The sequence below is a fragment of the Leptosomus discolor genome, chromosome 1 (assembly GCF_034619465.1).
Source record: "Leptosomus discolor isolate bLepDis1 chromosome 1, bLepDis1.hap2, whole genome shotgun sequence".
NCBI classification, from domain to species: Eukaryota; Metazoa; Chordata; class Aves; order Leptosomiformes; family Leptosomidae; genus Leptosomus; species Leptosomus discolor.
The window spans coordinates 58817700-58834922 of NC_141391.1; the positions used below are offsets into that span (position 1 = coordinate 58817700).

General features: G+C 40.2%; 1 protein-coding gene across 9 annotated transcripts in view; it reads left to right on the plus strand.

Annotated features, from left to right (window-relative positions):
- MBNL2 (muscleblind like splicing regulator 2) overlaps window positions 1-17223 on the plus strand; it is a 68996-nt gene that overhangs the window by 31341 nt on the left and 20432 nt on the right. For 2 of the 9 annotated variants that reach the window (XM_086482033.1, XM_009949878.2), the window contains exons 2-5: window positions 5779-5943; window positions 8995-9195; window positions 10365-10628; window positions 16537-16590. In XM_086482033.1, the coding sequence (XP_086338159.1) occupies window positions 5779-5943; window positions 8995-9195; window positions 10365-10628; window positions 16537-16590 (684 nt within the window). The remainder of the gene's footprint in view (window positions 1-5778; window positions 5944-8994; window positions 9196-10364; window positions 10629-16536; window positions 16591-17223) is intronic. The other 7 variants (XM_086482034.1, XM_009949879.2, XM_086482037.1 and 4 more) reach the window with 5 other exon arrangements.

Below are 17223 nucleotides of genomic sequence, written 5' to 3' on the forward strand. Positions count from 1 at the left end.
GTGTCTGTTCTAACTCCAGCAGATGTTTGGATCTCAGAGCGTCTAGCTGGAAGCCCAAAACTCTTTTTGCCCTTGTAGAACCAGTTGCTCAGATGCCTTGTAAAACCATTCATGTCTTGGAAGTCATACACTTTTTTTTCCCATAAGACTACGTATTTAATCCTAAGAGATCATTTCATCTCCATTTGTTAGTTTTAGTTTGTCTTAAGGAAAGAGGTTTTGCATAATTGCGCTATCCTTATTTTTGCCAGCATCATCCTTGCACCCTAGTAACTTTTGAACACCCTGACCAGTTTCAAGCAAAGTTGCTAGAAGCAGACATCTTGAAGACATTCACAAAGTTCTTACTGGCTATGCAAAAATCAATGGAGAAAAGAGAGGTCCGAATTACTGCCCAGTTAAGGCAAAGGCTACAGCATGCACTGTGCCCCTCCCGAGTGTGGTCTGCCAGCCACGTGCACATTTTGGCTGGCCCTTCAGGACGTGCACAGCTTGAGCAAGTTATATTTATCGAGTGAGTTGTTTCTTGGTCTATAGTTAGGAGAGGTAGGAGGGTGTTCTGGCAGAGAAGGGAGGAGGAAGGTGGTATACAGGAGGAAGCCAGGAGTTTAGGGATAACAGAGGTGGGTGAGGGGAGCAAGGTTAGGAACAAGGGACAGGTGTCTGGAAGGAAGCAGGCTTCCCTGTTTCTGCTTCTCATCAGATAACCTGTCTTTTAAAGGTGATGGGGTGTCCCAGGTCAGACGTTAGGCTATGCTGTGAGGTGAGGGAGACATGCTCTGTTATTTCCCACTCATAGTATCAGTAAATTGCGTCCATTAACTTTGGACTTGTACGTTCAGCCTCAAGGTGGACTTCACCCATTTCAACTGTTTAAGGAAAATCTAAGTAATTTGATCAGTTTGATGATGGATAACACTGCTGCTTTGATAGGACGGCAGGTAACCAAGGCTCCTGCCTTCCCAAAGTTTGAGGTAAAGCATAGAGCGTGTCTTAATTTAGCTGGTATGGTTTAAAAAAACCTAACGTGTATCCCTCAGGGTTCAAACCTGAGTCAGGCACGCTAACAGAAGACAACATGATGACATTTCATAGTGATGCTCCTCCTGTAAGAGCAGCCTTCGAGGACAAAGAGGGTTGTCCAAAGTTGCAGCCCAGCTCCTCCCAGCGGTGCATGGTGGGAGGACACGAGGCAGCTGGTGTAACCCGAAACTAGATAGGTTCACAATGAACATTAGGAAAATCGTCATGAGGACAGCCAAGCAGTAGATCAGATTGCTGAGAGAGGTTGTGCAGGCTCCACCTGTGGAGGTTTCCAAGAGCTGGCTGGAGCATCCTGATCTGACCCCAGATCCGACCCTGCTCTGAGCAGGTTGGACTGGGGACCTCTCGAGGTCCCTTCCAATTTGAATTAGCCTCTTCTTTTGCCAACACCCACCCCCCCCCCCCCCCCCCCACTGCATTGTGCTGCAGAAAAGTGTCTTCGGATTGACTGTATAGATTGGGGCTGTTACATTTACTAGTGGGACTATGATGATCAGCACATGCTGAGAATATGTGTTGACCCTCATCTTAAAATCAGAATTCAGTACCTGAGCAAAATGGTTGTGGATGCATTAGTTGATTCTCAGCTTAAAAGATTTAAAAAAACCCATTGTTTTGCCTTTTTTTTTAAATTCAAACATCTTATTTTTATGAAAGATAAAAGTAATTTTAGTAAGTAAAAACTAACTCATTATTATGCATAAGCAGTTCTCAGCCTGGGCCTGGGTGAGCTATTATTATTGTTGTTACTATTAGAGCAATAGTAAAATACTGAAGAAAGCTGTGGGTTTATAAAATATTCAAAATAGAGATGTGGCCGTACAACTTGTAGACAGGAAATGGGTTCTTAGTATTTTAAGGTGCAAAGTTGTGGGGTGTTATTTCTGCACTCACCTTGTTTTGCTTATTTTAAAATTATAATTCTTAGCACATAGCTAGCTTTTTAATGTACTCCACTCTGTGGGCTGTCTTGTGCTGTTGATTTTAGGCAAACTGCCTGTTGTTGTTAATAGGGAAATCTATTGATTTTTTGAAAAAAGTAGTCAGTGGTGTGACATGGCTTGTTCAGGGCTGTGGTTTTTATATTAAGCTAGTCATGTAGCAGCTCCCAAGACCGTTGCTCTGCAGAAGCGAAGCCTCTCATTGCTGTGCCTGGGTGATAGGCACTGGAGTCCTTTTAGTTCCCAGTTCCTTGGTGTACCCTTTCCTTCTCCCACTTCTTTACTGGAATGAAGCCTGTGGCACACCCCTGTTGCAAGCCACAGCATGTTCCCAGTCTGGATAATTAGCAGTAGAAAAGTAGTTTTTCTGCTAAAACTTTCCATTACCTGCCTGAAATGTGGCCCTATGCATTAGGCTAGGCTAGTTGTAGAGGAGAAAGACAGAGAAATGAAAGGTCAGAGGTAGGTACCATCTTTGCAGGATGTACTGCAGAGTGCTGGGAATTTAATCTGATGGCTGTTTGTCATTACTATCCATTGCAGATAAGGAGACAGCTCATTGAAAGTGATTTTTTCAGGTGAACTTGCATGGGAGGTGCACAACAGCTTACAATGTGCTTGTTGATAACCTTTGCTTCACGGGTGACAGGAGTTTCTAGGGACCAAATTTCAAACCAATCTGTCTGCACCCTCAGTTTCAGGACTCTGAGTCATATATGGGAGCAGGTAAAAAGTTATATGAAGCAATTACTTTGCTTGCTGCCTGCTTCATCCTGCTGACAGAGTTTGTGCTGCTATGTGCTGGGGGGACTGAATGTCTGTGGAGGAGCTCCTGAACTGCTGTGATTTTAAGAGCTGTGATGAACCAGGCCTCGCTCCAGAGGCTTGATACCAATGCATCCTAAAGTTAAAGCACTCAGTTTTGTCTCTGTATGTGTTATGAAGTGGCCTGCTAGTGTAGTAGTTTTTTGCAAGAATCCTAAGTGGACTCTTATTGTAGATGTTGACCCAACCTACATGTTGAATGCCCCTGCATGCTGTGTACCATTCTGCTCTTTGGTTGATATGTGCTGTCATCTCAGTTGGACTTCATATTTGACTTTTTAATAAACAAAAAAATCCATGGTCCCATTTGACTGAGATGACACTACAAGTTTGAATTTTTGTTCTTGCAATGATTGGTAGTTGGGAATCAGCCCTGTTCCTCTCTGAAACTTATCTCATCCAGAGTTCACAGGGACACGGAGCATTTGTTAAAAAAGGAATGAAGAGTTGCTTATAGGCGTTTCCCCGCAACCATTGTAGGTCCAAAAAGTGAAAGCTGGTCTCAGAATTTATTTAATTTTGGTAGCTAGGGCTGGATTAATCTGCTCACTATTTTCAGTGCTCATTCCACTGCGGTTTATTTTGGGTCATTTAATTTCAACAAGGCTTGATCTGTTTACAGTGCTTTCTATAGTAGCGTGAAGGGGCCACACAGCTCTTTTATAGTACGTCCATTGCAAACCAGGAGCTCAAAAAACTAGTAAATGAGGCACAGACATGAATAAGTTTAGAGAGTACAGTGTATTTTTGTGTGGTTGGATTATTTTGGAAAGTTTTCTGAAATAACCAGTCTTTTGTGCACTGTGGGTTGCTTTGCAGAGCTTGAAGCGATGGTATATTGTAGCTGTGTGCTTTCAGAGGCAAGAGTGGAGGGCTGGCTGAAGGCACTCTTCAGGTACTTAAAAAGCCACTGTGGTCGAGAGTTGCTCTCAATCCTTACTTGAGGAGCACTTTTGTTTCCACAGGTAGATATTTCCATCAGGTAGAGTAGTTTGATGTGATTTTGCTGTTTTAATTTTCAGATTTGCTGTGTGAACCATTCATATACAAAATAGATTAAGGTTACATAGATCTCAGGTTAAAATGTCTTAATCAGTTGGCCTCATCAACCAACACAAAAGTGCATGCTCATTGCCTGCACTGAGCATGCTCCAATTTAACATTATGAAGGCGATGGTCTGGTTCCCCCCAAATGGAAGAGCCAGCCTTCTTCTGTGTCCATCGAATCGTGACTATTTCTGGTTCTGCTCATGCCAACTGACAAAGTAATGTTTCATTTGTGTACTTCATTAAACCAGACAGCATTAGTGACTCGCACAACAGAAGTCAGAAGGAAGGCATGACGTCCTGAAAATGGCTGTATCTATACTAGCAGGTTAAAACAACACCAAGAAGTGTTCCTGAGCACCGAAACTGTTTTGTTTTTCTGCTTTTAGCTTTCTTGAACTCTTCTGGCCTCTGCTGTTTAGCATACTCCTGAGCAGTTGCCAGGCACAGTTCAGGAAAGGGCTGTTCTCAATAGTTTAATAGTGTGGAAATAGCTGTTTGCATCCCCGTCAGCCTCAGTGCAGGAGAACCTTTCTGAACATGTTTAAGTCACTCCTGCGTAGGTAGTTATTACATCCTTATAGCAGATTAGAGGCAGAAGCAGCAGTGTTTCAGTGTCTGAGTAAAAAAGTATAACATTAACACTGTTGTTCTGGGATGTTCAAAGCGTATTGAAGGATTTGTAGCAGTGTGTGTGTGTGCATGTTGCATACACAGAATTGGTGTTCGTGTGTGCTGTGTGATGTTCTTGCATGGGGATCTTAATGTTTTCTTGTCTATAGGAAGATATTCCTGCTTGTTTATGAATTGCAGAGCCCTTGTAACGGTCAATGGAAAGTTTAAAAAGCACTTTTTAAAAACATCTCAATTTGAAAACTTAGCTTCTACAAGTTCAGTGTGTCAACTGCAATTTGACTAATGTTCTAGGTCCTCTGATCACAGCTCTTAAAATTTTTTGACTGTGAGCCGTGCCATCGAGGAGCTTCTATCTCAGCAGGTTCTGCCCTGCAGCTGCACAACCTGCTGGTGCACCTTACGATTTCACTTTCTGGAGGAAAACATATCAGCACATCTTACGCTGCTCTACCTATATTTTGGTCAGCATGCACTGCTTGTAGAGGTGTGCTCAACATCAGTCTCCTGCAATACAATCCACCTCAGAGGTGTCTGCCCACCCATATTTTTATTGTCTCTTAACTATCTAAAAATTCCTGTGTCCAGGTTGATCAGGAGCTCTCCTTTTGCTGTGTACCTTCAGATCTATGCACTGCTTCTAAATTTAGGCTGTGAAAGTACCAGCTTGACTTCTGTTCTCTTATACTTGAATGGAAATAGTTCAAAGTTGTGCTGATGTAATAAAAACAGGAGACCAGAAGGCAGTGAACTGGACTAAGGGTGAACATGTGAGAGAACACAAGCAGAGGGTGGCAACTTTAGATCCTTACTGCCATGAACACACAATTATTTTTTAATATAATGTACTTAAATGCTGCATTTCTCTTAAAGGAGGTTTAAATTTGTTATTCATAATGTAATGTCATTTATAAAAAACATTTATGTTATGGTAACGCAGAAACTCTAGTCAAGATACCACGAGAGACAGTTCAGGCAGTCTGGATAATACTCAGAGAGTATGAATTGTATAGCAGTGTTCTGTACTTAACAATGAAAATGCTGTTTCAAAGTCTTTTTCTTTTTTTTTTTTTTTTTTTTTTTGTGGCTAATACCTGTAATGATCAATCAGAGGTAGTTGGCTGAAGCAGAGCTCAAGGCCATCAGCTCCTCCCAGCCTGCTACATAGTTCCCAGGAAACACCCTGTATTTCATTAGTTCTTGCTTAGTTTATGGTGTAATATTTTGCTTGAAGGCATTAAACAATCATCAAAAGCAGCAGACCAATTAGTGTGGCTTCTTTTTCCAGGGTCGTTGTACAAGGGAAAACTGCAAGTACCTTCATCCACCAACACATTTAAAAACTCAACTGGAAATTAATGGCAGGAACAATTTAATCCAACAAAAAACTGCAGCAGCAATGCTTGCCCAGCAAATGCAGTTCATGTTTCCAGGGACACCACTACAGCCAGTGGTAAGTATATTTCTCTGATGGTGTTAATGGTAAGTAAAGTTGAAGACTATATTGACCTGAAAAAGTTCTCTAAACTAGTATAATAAAAATTGTCCCTGTCTGTTAACTTAAGGAATGGCTGAGATGCTAGAGGTATGTTCACTTATGTTTACATTTGAAGATACAATGGAGTGTTGCTGTAGATTTGATATATTTTTTTTATCCCAGAATAATTTGCGCTTTTTTCATCTCATTTTTTTTCCCCCTTCATTCAGTTCATGTCAGGTTTAGTCTGGATGTGCAAGGTTTTTACCTATAGTCCTGGATGTAAAAATTTGTATAATAATAATAATAATTTGCTAGGAAGCTATTTGACTAGGAAGCTATTTGACTAGGAATGCAAAGTTTCTCAGGAGTCTATGGGTTTGAATGGCTTTAAATAGTATTTCATCCCAGTACCAAAAACAAAGGTTAATGTCATTCTGGGTAGCATTTTCTTACTCTCTTTGAAGTGTCCCAGAATAAGACCGAGAATTGCTGGTGCATGCAATTTACAAACTCAGTATTTTATCTTAAGGTAATGTGTATGGTGCCTGGGACACTTGAAATCCAGAAGGTGACATAAAACTAGTCTTGCATGCCTGAGCAGCATCCTTGGATATACATTAAAATCATTGATTGCTCTGGGCTGCCTTTGCAGTTGAGTTCCTCATTGTACTGGACTTCCAAAGCATGGTTAGGCAGGTAATCTGAATTAAGCTTTTCACACATGGCTGCTAATGGTGTTTTCTCAATCTGAATGCTTAGTGTAAGGCATCCCACTGGAGTGGGATTTCTTTCTGCAATTTGAGGTATCTGGAGTGTTGGCACCAACTTTGCATTGGGCTTCCAAGGTCCGTTGATGGTTTATCAAAAGACATAGGCACTTCTAATTACTATTCACTTGGCCTGTTTCAGATGTCTGCATTTGAATTAGATTTTTTTTTTTTTAAGTGCCTTTGTCTTTCCACGGGCTATCACAGGAGCCAAATGTAAGCATTTCAGAGGAAGACATCTGTATTTGGCCACAGGAAGCTCACCCCAGATGCCTTTTTCAAATGTGTTTTTTCACTTGAAACATCTGCTGTAAGGTGGAAGGCATGAACAAAAAGTGGGTGTCAGGAGTCCCTGAATTTCTGGTACACATTAATCAAAATGTATCTTGGTATATGGGCATATTGTGGTTTGATATTTCCTATTTTTTACTGCTTGAGTTTTTGCCAGAAATAATTTTGATGAAGTAATAGATTCCACCTCTTAGAATTTATGAGAAAAAACAAAGTGGTTTTTTCTACTCAACCGTTTAATCATTTGAACTTTACCATTTCATTGACATAATGCCTTCTGTACTGATAGCTGTGATAAAAGTGCTGGGTTTTACTTCTCTGTCTTGCATAAATTGCCAGATTAAGATGACTCAGCCGTGACCAAACGGATAAAAAGTGAAAGAAAATTCCACAGAAGTTATTTGACATGTGGATTTATTCTTAAACTTGTATCTGATACAAAGCTGTTATTTATATTTTACATAATACATATTGTCCTCAACATAGCTGGTGTTTTGTATAAATGTTCATTATTATGCTCTAAAGAATTTAGCTGGCACTTGGCATATAAACTGGGCTGTTTGAGATCGAGCAGTTTTGGTCTCTGATGAAAGCAGAGCATTATTCACTTTTAACTTTCTTGGGCAGGTAGATGCTATTTCCGTACAGTTGGGTATCCTGACTAATCTGCTGCTTAAAGCATCTTCTTGCTACTAACTCAATTAATTTATAATTTAGCAGTTGGTTCCAAAGACAAAAAACCAAACCAAACCAAAAACCTAAACCCAAACCAAACCAGAAATAAATCTTGTAGCTCCAATGCTTTCTCTTGTGTATTTTCTACATACTGTGCATGGCTGGCTTCCCTTCTCCAACAGAGGCCGTGCAGGCTGCCTTGCTGAGAAAGGCATTCCTCCTTGGTTAAGTGTTTTTAAATCTTTCCTTAGTGTTCTGCTGGTGTGTGGTTCATTTCTAGCTGCCGGCTTATTTGGGAACTTAATTTCTGACAAAGCTAATCTGAAATGTGTCCTGTTTTTCTGCATAGTTTTTCATTATTTATAATTATAGCTTCACTGTCTGGGGTGAACGTCAGCTCTGCAGAACTAAAGCACGTTCCAGGCCTGACCATGGTCTGACCATGGTGATGTTCTGTCTCCACCCCCCATGGAGCTGGTGGTAACAAACCCACCATTCTGCCTTGGTAGGGCTGCATTTTAGCATCACACAAGTGTTCTTTCTTCTGGTCATGACTTCACTGACTCGCTGTAGGAAGGCATGAAACAGATTTTTAGACCCATATCATTCCTTCCAATCAAATTTTTTCATAAGATGAACTCTAGCTAAGCCTGAATAATCCCTTTCTAAATATTGTGTCCAGCTGAGATTATAATATTTATTCTGCTTGCCACTCGAGACAGCTGAGCACACAAACATTTGCAAAGGTGAGGTTTTTCAATGTGTGACCCATAGTAACATATAATTGCAGGAGGTGGCAAAATACAGCGTGCAAACAGATGGAAGTTACATGCCAAAGAGGTCATTATATATACTCTTATTAGAAATATGGCTTTAATATAGTTAATAACACTTCACCTATGAAATCCGGTACTTTGAAAAATAGCCTGTTTTCCCAAGGAAAACAGGTATTGAGAAAAAGCAATAAAGTCTATGTTATTTCTACTTTTAAATGTGTAAATAAGCCTGCAGTGTAAGCTGGACCTCCATAGAGATTCAGGTTCAAAGTATGACTTCCTTTGCATCAGCAGCCTCTTTTCCAATAATAGAGCTACAAAGGCAGTTCTTCATATGCTGCTGGAATGTGTTACGTGATTAAAAGAAGAGAGTATGTGATGTGTTTTGCCAGCTGTTTGAAATCTTTTCATTAAGAAAATGAATCGGTGCCAGAAAGAACATGCAAAAGACAACTAGTAAGCTCTTGATTAAGGGGTTGGGTTTTTTCATCTTGGTCTGTGTTTTCCTTTTGCAGCCCACATTTCCAGTGGGTCCCACAATAGGAACGAACACGGCTATTAGCTTTGCTCCTTACCTAACGCCAGTAACACCAGGAGTTGGCTTAGTCCCGACTGAGATCCTACCCACACCGCCTGTCATTGTTCCTGGAAGTCCACCGGTTTCAGTCCCCGGTTCAACTGCTACCCAGAAACTCCTCAGGACTGATAAACTGGAGGTACTGTAGACACTGCCATGACTAGAAGTACAATCCTCTGTTAGGCTGTGTGAAAGATCCTGGAGGGAAAAACTGTATTGTTTTAGAAAAAATGCTTAAATTTAGTTGCTACAAATACCCTGTTACCAGGCAGGATTTCTACACTTGAAGCCAGCGGTAATTAAACACTGTTATTTTTAAGGTAGTGTGTTTGTTCAAATTTAATACCCAAACATCAATGTGAATTTTAATTTTTCCTAAAGTTGATTGCCTCCCGAGTACCTCAAGTGTACATGCCTGTAAAGGTACGCCTTGATGAAATATCTAACGGGCACATTTTTATTGCAGTATTAATTCTGTCCTGGTTTTTATGCCTTGGTGTTAGGAGAATTCTATAGCCTTATGGATTGATATTAAGGGAATGTTACAGCCCTTCAGCCTTGAGTTACAGATGGAGATGTTGAATGTTACCAACCCTGCAGCAGGCTGAAGGGGCAAGCCCCCAGCTATGTGCAGAGCCTCCCTGGTGTTGGATCTCTGCATGGCTGGGCTCAGTGGAATCCAAGTACACGAGAAGGCCAAATGGCTCTTGCAGAAATGAATGTCCTTTCCCAAAAGCCTAAGCAGTAGTGTCTAGAATGTGTTTCTTCATATGAAAATAAGAGTGTTCATTCTGACCATTTTTGAAAATTATTTTTAAGGAGGCTTTTGATTTTGTTTGTAGACTCCATAAAAAATACAGTGCATCTGATGCATATCTTCTCCGGATCTCAGCAAAGGGAACTCCTTCCCTACCAGTGCAGCTGCAAGAATATAAAGTGTAGTCAGAAAGGGACTGAGTATTTTGTAATTTCCATCTAATTTTGCAGGGGCAGTTACTTCAGTGAGTATCCTTTCCAGGTGTTTTCTAGACAGGAAAAAGTAAAGGCATTTGGGAATGCTTCTGTTGCACGTCAACTTTATTTAGCTGCCATACTGCAGAGCTACCTGAGGAGCCAAGCGTTTAAGGGTAAAATAGATGCATTTCCCTCTCCCAGAAGAAAATCAAGGGTTTATTAAATTGAATTTGCTGAAAAACTTGAACTAACCAGGGAAAGGGGCAGGTCTGTCTTTTGGGGGCGGGGGGCTCTCCTTGCCCTTTCACATTGCACTGAGGTCTTCCCCTGCAACGCGTGTTGTTTTGCACGTAGGTGTGCAGGGAGTTCCAGCGGGGAAACTGTGCGCGTGGAGAGACTGATTGCCGCTTTGCGCATCCGGCAGACAGCACAATGATTGACACAAACGACAACACCGTAACCGTGTGTATGGATTACATAAAAGGTCGTTGCATGAGGGAGAAATGCAAGTATTTTCACCCTCCTGCACATTTGCAGGCCAAAATCAAAGCGGCACAACACCAAGCCAACCAGGCTGCGGTGGCAGCCCAGGCAGCTGCGGCAGCTGCGACTGTAATGGTAAGTGCTGGCATATATGGCTGCCTTTTTTTTGACAGAAGCTCTTTGATGCCTATTTTGCTTCAATTTAATGCTGATTGCTTATACTTTCTTTTCTCTTTTGCCTCTTTTTTTTTTTTTCTTTTTTTGGTTAAAAGATAAGAATTTGTAAAATTATTACTGTTGCTTGATGGGAGGAAGCACTTTTTTCTTTATGCCCTTATTTTAATGCTGTATTTCTATCCAAGACAGTGAAGCAAATGACACTCTATACCACTTCTGTTCTCTGCCTTGATTATATGTTAAATTTGCCCCTAGTATTTCCAAACAAAACCAAAATTGATAAGCTTCAGTGTCCCCTGGAAAACAGGGGCACATATGCTGTTTTAGCTCTTTGATGATAGATATACATGTGGAAATTTGGAAGAAAAGGAAGAAAAGCAGAGGGAGAACTTTTGCCTCAGATTGGTAGTAGAAAAGAAACCCACATTAAGATTCCACTCGCCCCACCTTAGATGTCAGACAGATATCTGAGCCTAGCCCAGCCACCTTGGTCTCACGTTATAGGTAGTGCAGAAAAAACCAGCACATTCATCTGACCAACCATTAGTGTCTGTCTGAGGAAAGAACTGCCCTCCATAGATACATACTGACTAAAAAAAGTGTTAACTGTATCTTTTTGATCTTTGGTTAGATGGATCTCCTGTCTGGAGACTTTTCTTGCCTCTCCCAGTGTCACGGGCAAGTTACTTGAATCACAGGGTTTAAAAGTAGTAAACTAAAATGAGAATAATTAAGAAGCAGCATAGTAACTATAGTCAGAAGAAAAGAGATTGAAGGCTTCCTATTTTCAGATATTTTAAGCTCGCTCTTAAAACTGTTCAGGCAAGTCAGTCCATCCGTATACCAGTATTGGACCTCCCTTACAGTCGCTACCAGGAAAGTTGATAAATTTAGGTTGATTGGTATTGATAAAGTTAAATAAATCGAGCATGCAGGATCTGACTTGTGAAGCAAAATTGCTGGCAGCAAATCAAAGAATCATTGTCCTCATTGCTGGCAGTGGACGAATAATTAAGCAGATGTGGTTTGTGGACTTGTGGGCAGTGCATACAATAGTTATAGACAATACAGTTATTCTCTGGCTAAAAAGCCTACCAGAAACACAATACAGTACAGTATATAACTACCCCAAGCTGTTGTAGTTAGCAAATTAGTAAAGACCAGACTTTTTGAGAGACAAAGGATAAGTTATGCAAGAAAGTAAACCTCCAAACACAAGACTATTTCTGAAGTTTTAGTATTCTTTCTCTTATAGTATCACCAGTCTCTGTTTCAAATTGGGTGATTTTTAGTTAAACTTTCCTGTGCTTGCAGAAATTGAATACCATCTGGAAATTAAAGCAAAGGAGGTTGGTTTTTTTATTCTAATTAGCTTCTGTTGTGCAATATTTGTTGTCCATTTGGAGAATGTAATATTTCTAAGCAGTATACTAGAGAAGGAAGGAGAGAGATGAGGGAATTATTTTTTTTGTGCTTCAGTAATGGTTGGATATATATCCTGTGATTTTTAAATAAGCCATAATTGGAGTTGCGTTGGCCTGAAAGCAAGATGAAGCATCTTCGGATACAGAATCGAAATGTTAGCATTTGAACATCACAGGAGAAGGCAGGGACCTGTAATTCAGGGTAACTTTTTGCAGAAAAACATGTACAAAATATTTTAATGGCGTATTTAGACTACCAAACAGAAAAGATTCTTCGCAATCCAACTATTTTCCGTTTAACATAGATTTGAAACAATCAGATAAAGTGAATAAAAAATCACCGGAATGGCAATAACAACAAAAAAGTCGTAGAAAAGACACATGCCTGCAAGGCCAACCAAGAACAACCAAGAATACTCAATTGGATCTAGAGAGCAAAAGTAAGGCAGAGAAATACAAATGCTTACCCATAGGGTTCACTTGCAGGTTGCTCCCAGGTTGAAATTGTGTCTGAGAGATTTTCCTTCCTGAGGGAGCTGGCTGCATTGCTCTGGTCCAGAGGGTGCTCGTATAGGTGAGCATTGTGGATAGGGTTAGAGCACTGTAGGCAAAGATTGTAAGACCACTGAGTCAATGAATTAGGCAGTCTGTGACCTTGCAGAATATGCCTTGTCTGTATTTCTGTACACTGAAGTTTTAAGAATTTTTATTCAGATATCTTATGTGACCTTATCATTTGAAGTAAAAAAAAAAAAAAAAAGGGTAAAAACACTATGAAAGAGGCTATAGACCATGTACAGCTTAAATGTGAAGTGCATTAGAAGACTTGTGATCTATCATTGTAGTCAGGGATCTCCAAATATTTATGTGGTGCATCAGAGAGCATAAAAAGTGACTGAAGAATGTACAGCCTAAATTAAAATGTGAATTCATAGTTGGTGTTGGAAGAGACCTCTGGAGATGGCCTAGCCCAATCCCCCTGCTCAAGCAGGGTGAGCTAGAGCAGATTGCCCAGGACGTGCCTAAGTGGCGTTTGAAAGTCTCCAAGGATGGAGAGTCCACAACTTCTCTCTTAATCATGCTTACAGTAAAAAAAAAAAAAAAAAAAAAAAAAAAAAAAAAAAAAAAAAAAAAAAAAATCTTTACATTTAAATGGAGTTTCTTGTATTTATTTTTGTTTCCATTGCCTCTTGTCCTGTTGCTGGGCACTGCTGAGAAGAGTCTGCCTCTGTCTTTACTCCCCTCTCAGGTATTTATATACACTGATGAGATCCCCTTGCATCTTCTCCAGGCTGAACAATCCCAGGTCTCTCAGCCTTTCCTCATATGGGAGGTGCTGTAGTCCCTTAATCATCTTTTCATCCCTTTATGGGACTATTTTCTATTATGTCCATGTCTGTCTTGTACAAGGGCGCCCAGACCTGGGCATAGCACTCCATATGCAGCCTCACCAGTGCTGAGTAGAGAGGAGGGATCACCACCCTTGACGTGATGGTGATGCTTTTCCTAATGCAGCCCAGTGTCGGCTGCCTTTGCTGTGAGTGTGCATTGCTGGCTCATGTTCAACTTTGTGTCCACTGGGACCTTGAGGGCCTTATCTGCCAAGCCTTGGTGGCCCCCGGCATGTACTGGTGCCTGGGGTTGTTCCTCCCCAGGTGCAGGACTTGGTATTTCTCTTTGCTGAACTTAATGAGGTTCCTCTGTGCCCATTTCTTCAGCCTTTCCAGGTCCCTCTGAGTGGCAGCACATCTGTCTTGTGTATCAGCCACTCCTCTGAGTTCTACACCACTAGTGACTGGCCTCCAGCTGGACTTTGTGTTGCTGATCACAACCATTTGACCCTGGCAGTTGAGCCAATTTTCAGTCCACCTCACTGCTTCCCATTTAGCCCATACTAAGTAAGTTTGCCTATGATGATGAAATGGGAGACAGTGTTGAAAACCTTTCTGAAGTCAAGAAAAACAACATCCATTGCTCTGCCTTCACCCACCAGGCCAATCTCATCATAGAAGGCTGTCAGGTTAGTTAAACACAATTTCCCCTTTATAAATCTATGCTGACTACTCCATCATATTCTTGGCTTTCATATGTTTGGAGATGGTCTTCAGGAGGATTTGCTCAGGTGCTTTCCCAGGGACTTAGGTGAGGTTGACCAACATGTCATTCCTCAGACCTTCCTTCCTGCGCTTTTTTGAAGACAGGAGTGTCATTTACTTTCTTGCAGTCTTTGGGACCTTCCCCCAGTTGCAGGGACCTTTAAAGATAATTAAGAGTGCCCTTGCAGTGACATTGACCAGGGAGCCCTCGGCACCCGTTGGTGCATCCTGTCAGGTCCTATGGGTTTGTGTACATCCAATTTGTTTAAATGTTCCCTAGCCTGATCCTTGTCCTCTGAGAGTAAACTTCTTCACTTCAGACTTACCCTCTGGTCTCCCACTGGCCTGAAGGCAAGTCTTACCAGTAAAGACTGAGGTGGAAAAGATGTTCAGTACCTGAGCTTTCTCCTTGTCCTGTGTCACCAGGTCACCCACCCCATTCAGCAGTGGCCTCACATTTTCCTTAGTCTTCCTTTTGTTGCTGATAGGCTTGGAGAAGCCTTTTTTGTTGTCCTTCACATCCCTTGCCAGATTCAACTCCAGGTGGCCTTTGGCTCTTCTAACCCATCCCTGCATGCTCAGGCTGTGTCACTGTTCCTCCTGGATCATCCATCCCTGCTTCCACCCCTTTTGTCCTTCCCTTCTTGTGTTTGATTTTAGTCAGGAGCTCCTTGCACAACCATGCAGGCCTCCTCTATGTGGATCTTGCTCATATTCCAGTAGATATTGTAGCGTACCAATGTGACATACAGCAGACAAATACTATGCCTTAGCGTGTTTGATCGTTTTTATTATTTATTTCTGTTCCATAACCTTTTCCTCTCCAGTCTGGAGCTATTGATTTTTTTGTTGTTAGTTATGTAGGAGATAGCATGTTGAGCAGGAGATAACCTGATGGAACAGAAAGAGGCAAAGGCGGTTTTACTATCAGGATGATAGTAAAAGATGAAGGTGGGAGGGAAAAATGGGCAGTTGGTCTGAAAGCCTGAAAAGAGGGGGAGACTACATGGAAACAAGGTTGATGAGTAGGTCTAGAAACAGAGCAACAGAGACAGGAACAAGGAACAGGCAAAGTAAGGGCTATCCTGCAAAATACCTTGTTGGCACTAGCTAATCTTGTGACAATAAGCTGTTTGTAGGCATTTTGTGTCTTGTCATCTTTTTTTTTTTCACTTTTGTTCCCTATTTCCACATACTGATGTCAAGATAGGCATAATCTGCCTATCCTGAAAAGAGCTAAATATCAGCCTGTGTTTAAAAAACAAAAGTAAAAAATCTGATTTCTAAGTAAATCTTCCTTTCCTTTCTAAAGGTTTCTAAGAACTATTTACACTGTAAAACCTGAAAGTAGTATTTTGTATGAGAAGATTTTTTTACAGAATGCCATCATATCAGCCATAAATTTGATCTTATTATGGGAGTATACATAAATTTATGCCTGTGTACTATGCCTAAATACTTTCTTTTAAAAAAATTAATAATGCTGGACTAGTACCGTAACTCATACGTTAGTGTTCGCATATGAACTGAGAGTGGTATTTTTACTCCCTGCTCCTGAAGCTAATACTGAAGATTGTAGCAAAATTTAGAAAATATGTTTTAAATTCTGAAAGACTTTTTTCCCTCTCAATGTAATGTGGTAAGTTTCAAGAAAAAAAAATGTACAAAATTGACCCAGCTGTAGGGGAAAAAAAAGGAATTAATGATAAGTTAGTGTAACTAGACATATTATTTATTCTACTTTGTATTGGAAAAGGAGAACATCTCATTTTGAATTCCAAATCCATTGAACAACACACTTCATTAAAAGACCCTCACCTTGCAAGCACTGATATTAATAGCATTTGTAATGCATTACAACTTTCACTAGTGCTTTGTATTTGAAAATGTAGCCTTCCAAATTGATTTTTCTGCTTTTAAATGTGACTTAACTAACTTATCAGGAATTCTTATAGGCGTATCCTTAGAACTTTCTGCATCTCTGTGAAGTGTTTATACGATGCTTAATAGTGTCTGCAAGCTGCTGTTTTACTCAACTTTCCTGAATTTCAAACATCTATATTTTACTCTCTTATATGCTTTTAACTAAGGTATAGTAGATGCATTTTTGCTTCGGTACTAATTCGAAATGTAATATTCATTTCTTTAGAAGACATTTTTGTTGTTGTGCATGCCTAGTGTTTTGTATGTTGTATATTGCATTCAGAATATTTTTTTCCTTCTCACCTATCCACAAATGCAATGCCGTTCCCATGATGCACCTCTGCTTGCTGTTTACCTGTATGTTAATTCGCTTGAATCCCATTGGCCCACTGCCATCATGTGCTCGCTGCCTGTTATTAAAAGACTCAGTCGACTGCCAAAGCAATGAAGCGACCTCTCGAAGCAACTGTAGACCTGGTACTTTGACCTTTCACCTTTTGCTTTGCATGTAGCTTTTTTATTTTTTTCAGAGAAGCAACTAATGAAATTTGTATCGCTTTACTTTTGAACATCAACCGGAAATGATTTCACATACTTGTTAATTTACCAGAAACTCTATTTATCCATCTCATTCTCATACGTAATAAATGCAGACGATTTAGTTTGGTTCCTAACATGGTTTCATTTTTTTAAATATCCTCTCATGAAAAGTCGAATTGAGATAAAACTGCTTCTGTAATTGAAAATGCGTAACGTAATCCATTAATCTGTATAATAATAGGAAATTATATTTAATTTTAAAAAAGAAAATACTTGGCAATGAAACACAAGTGGTTTTTTCTCCCTATAATATTTGAAAACCTATTTAGAGGCAATGCCATTTTTGTTGCTTTAAAGGCCTTTCTTTTCAGTAGTTGTGCTGCTACAGTTTTAGGTTAATAGTACCATGCTTTTGCTATCAATAACAAAATTTCACTCATTTTACATTGCTGTGCTTTGAGTTAATATGCATGGCAAAGCATCTTTAGCTGCTTTAAAAAATAATAAGTTTTTGTATTTATGTATATGTTACAGACAACATCTTAAAAATAATGCCATTTTAACTAAATT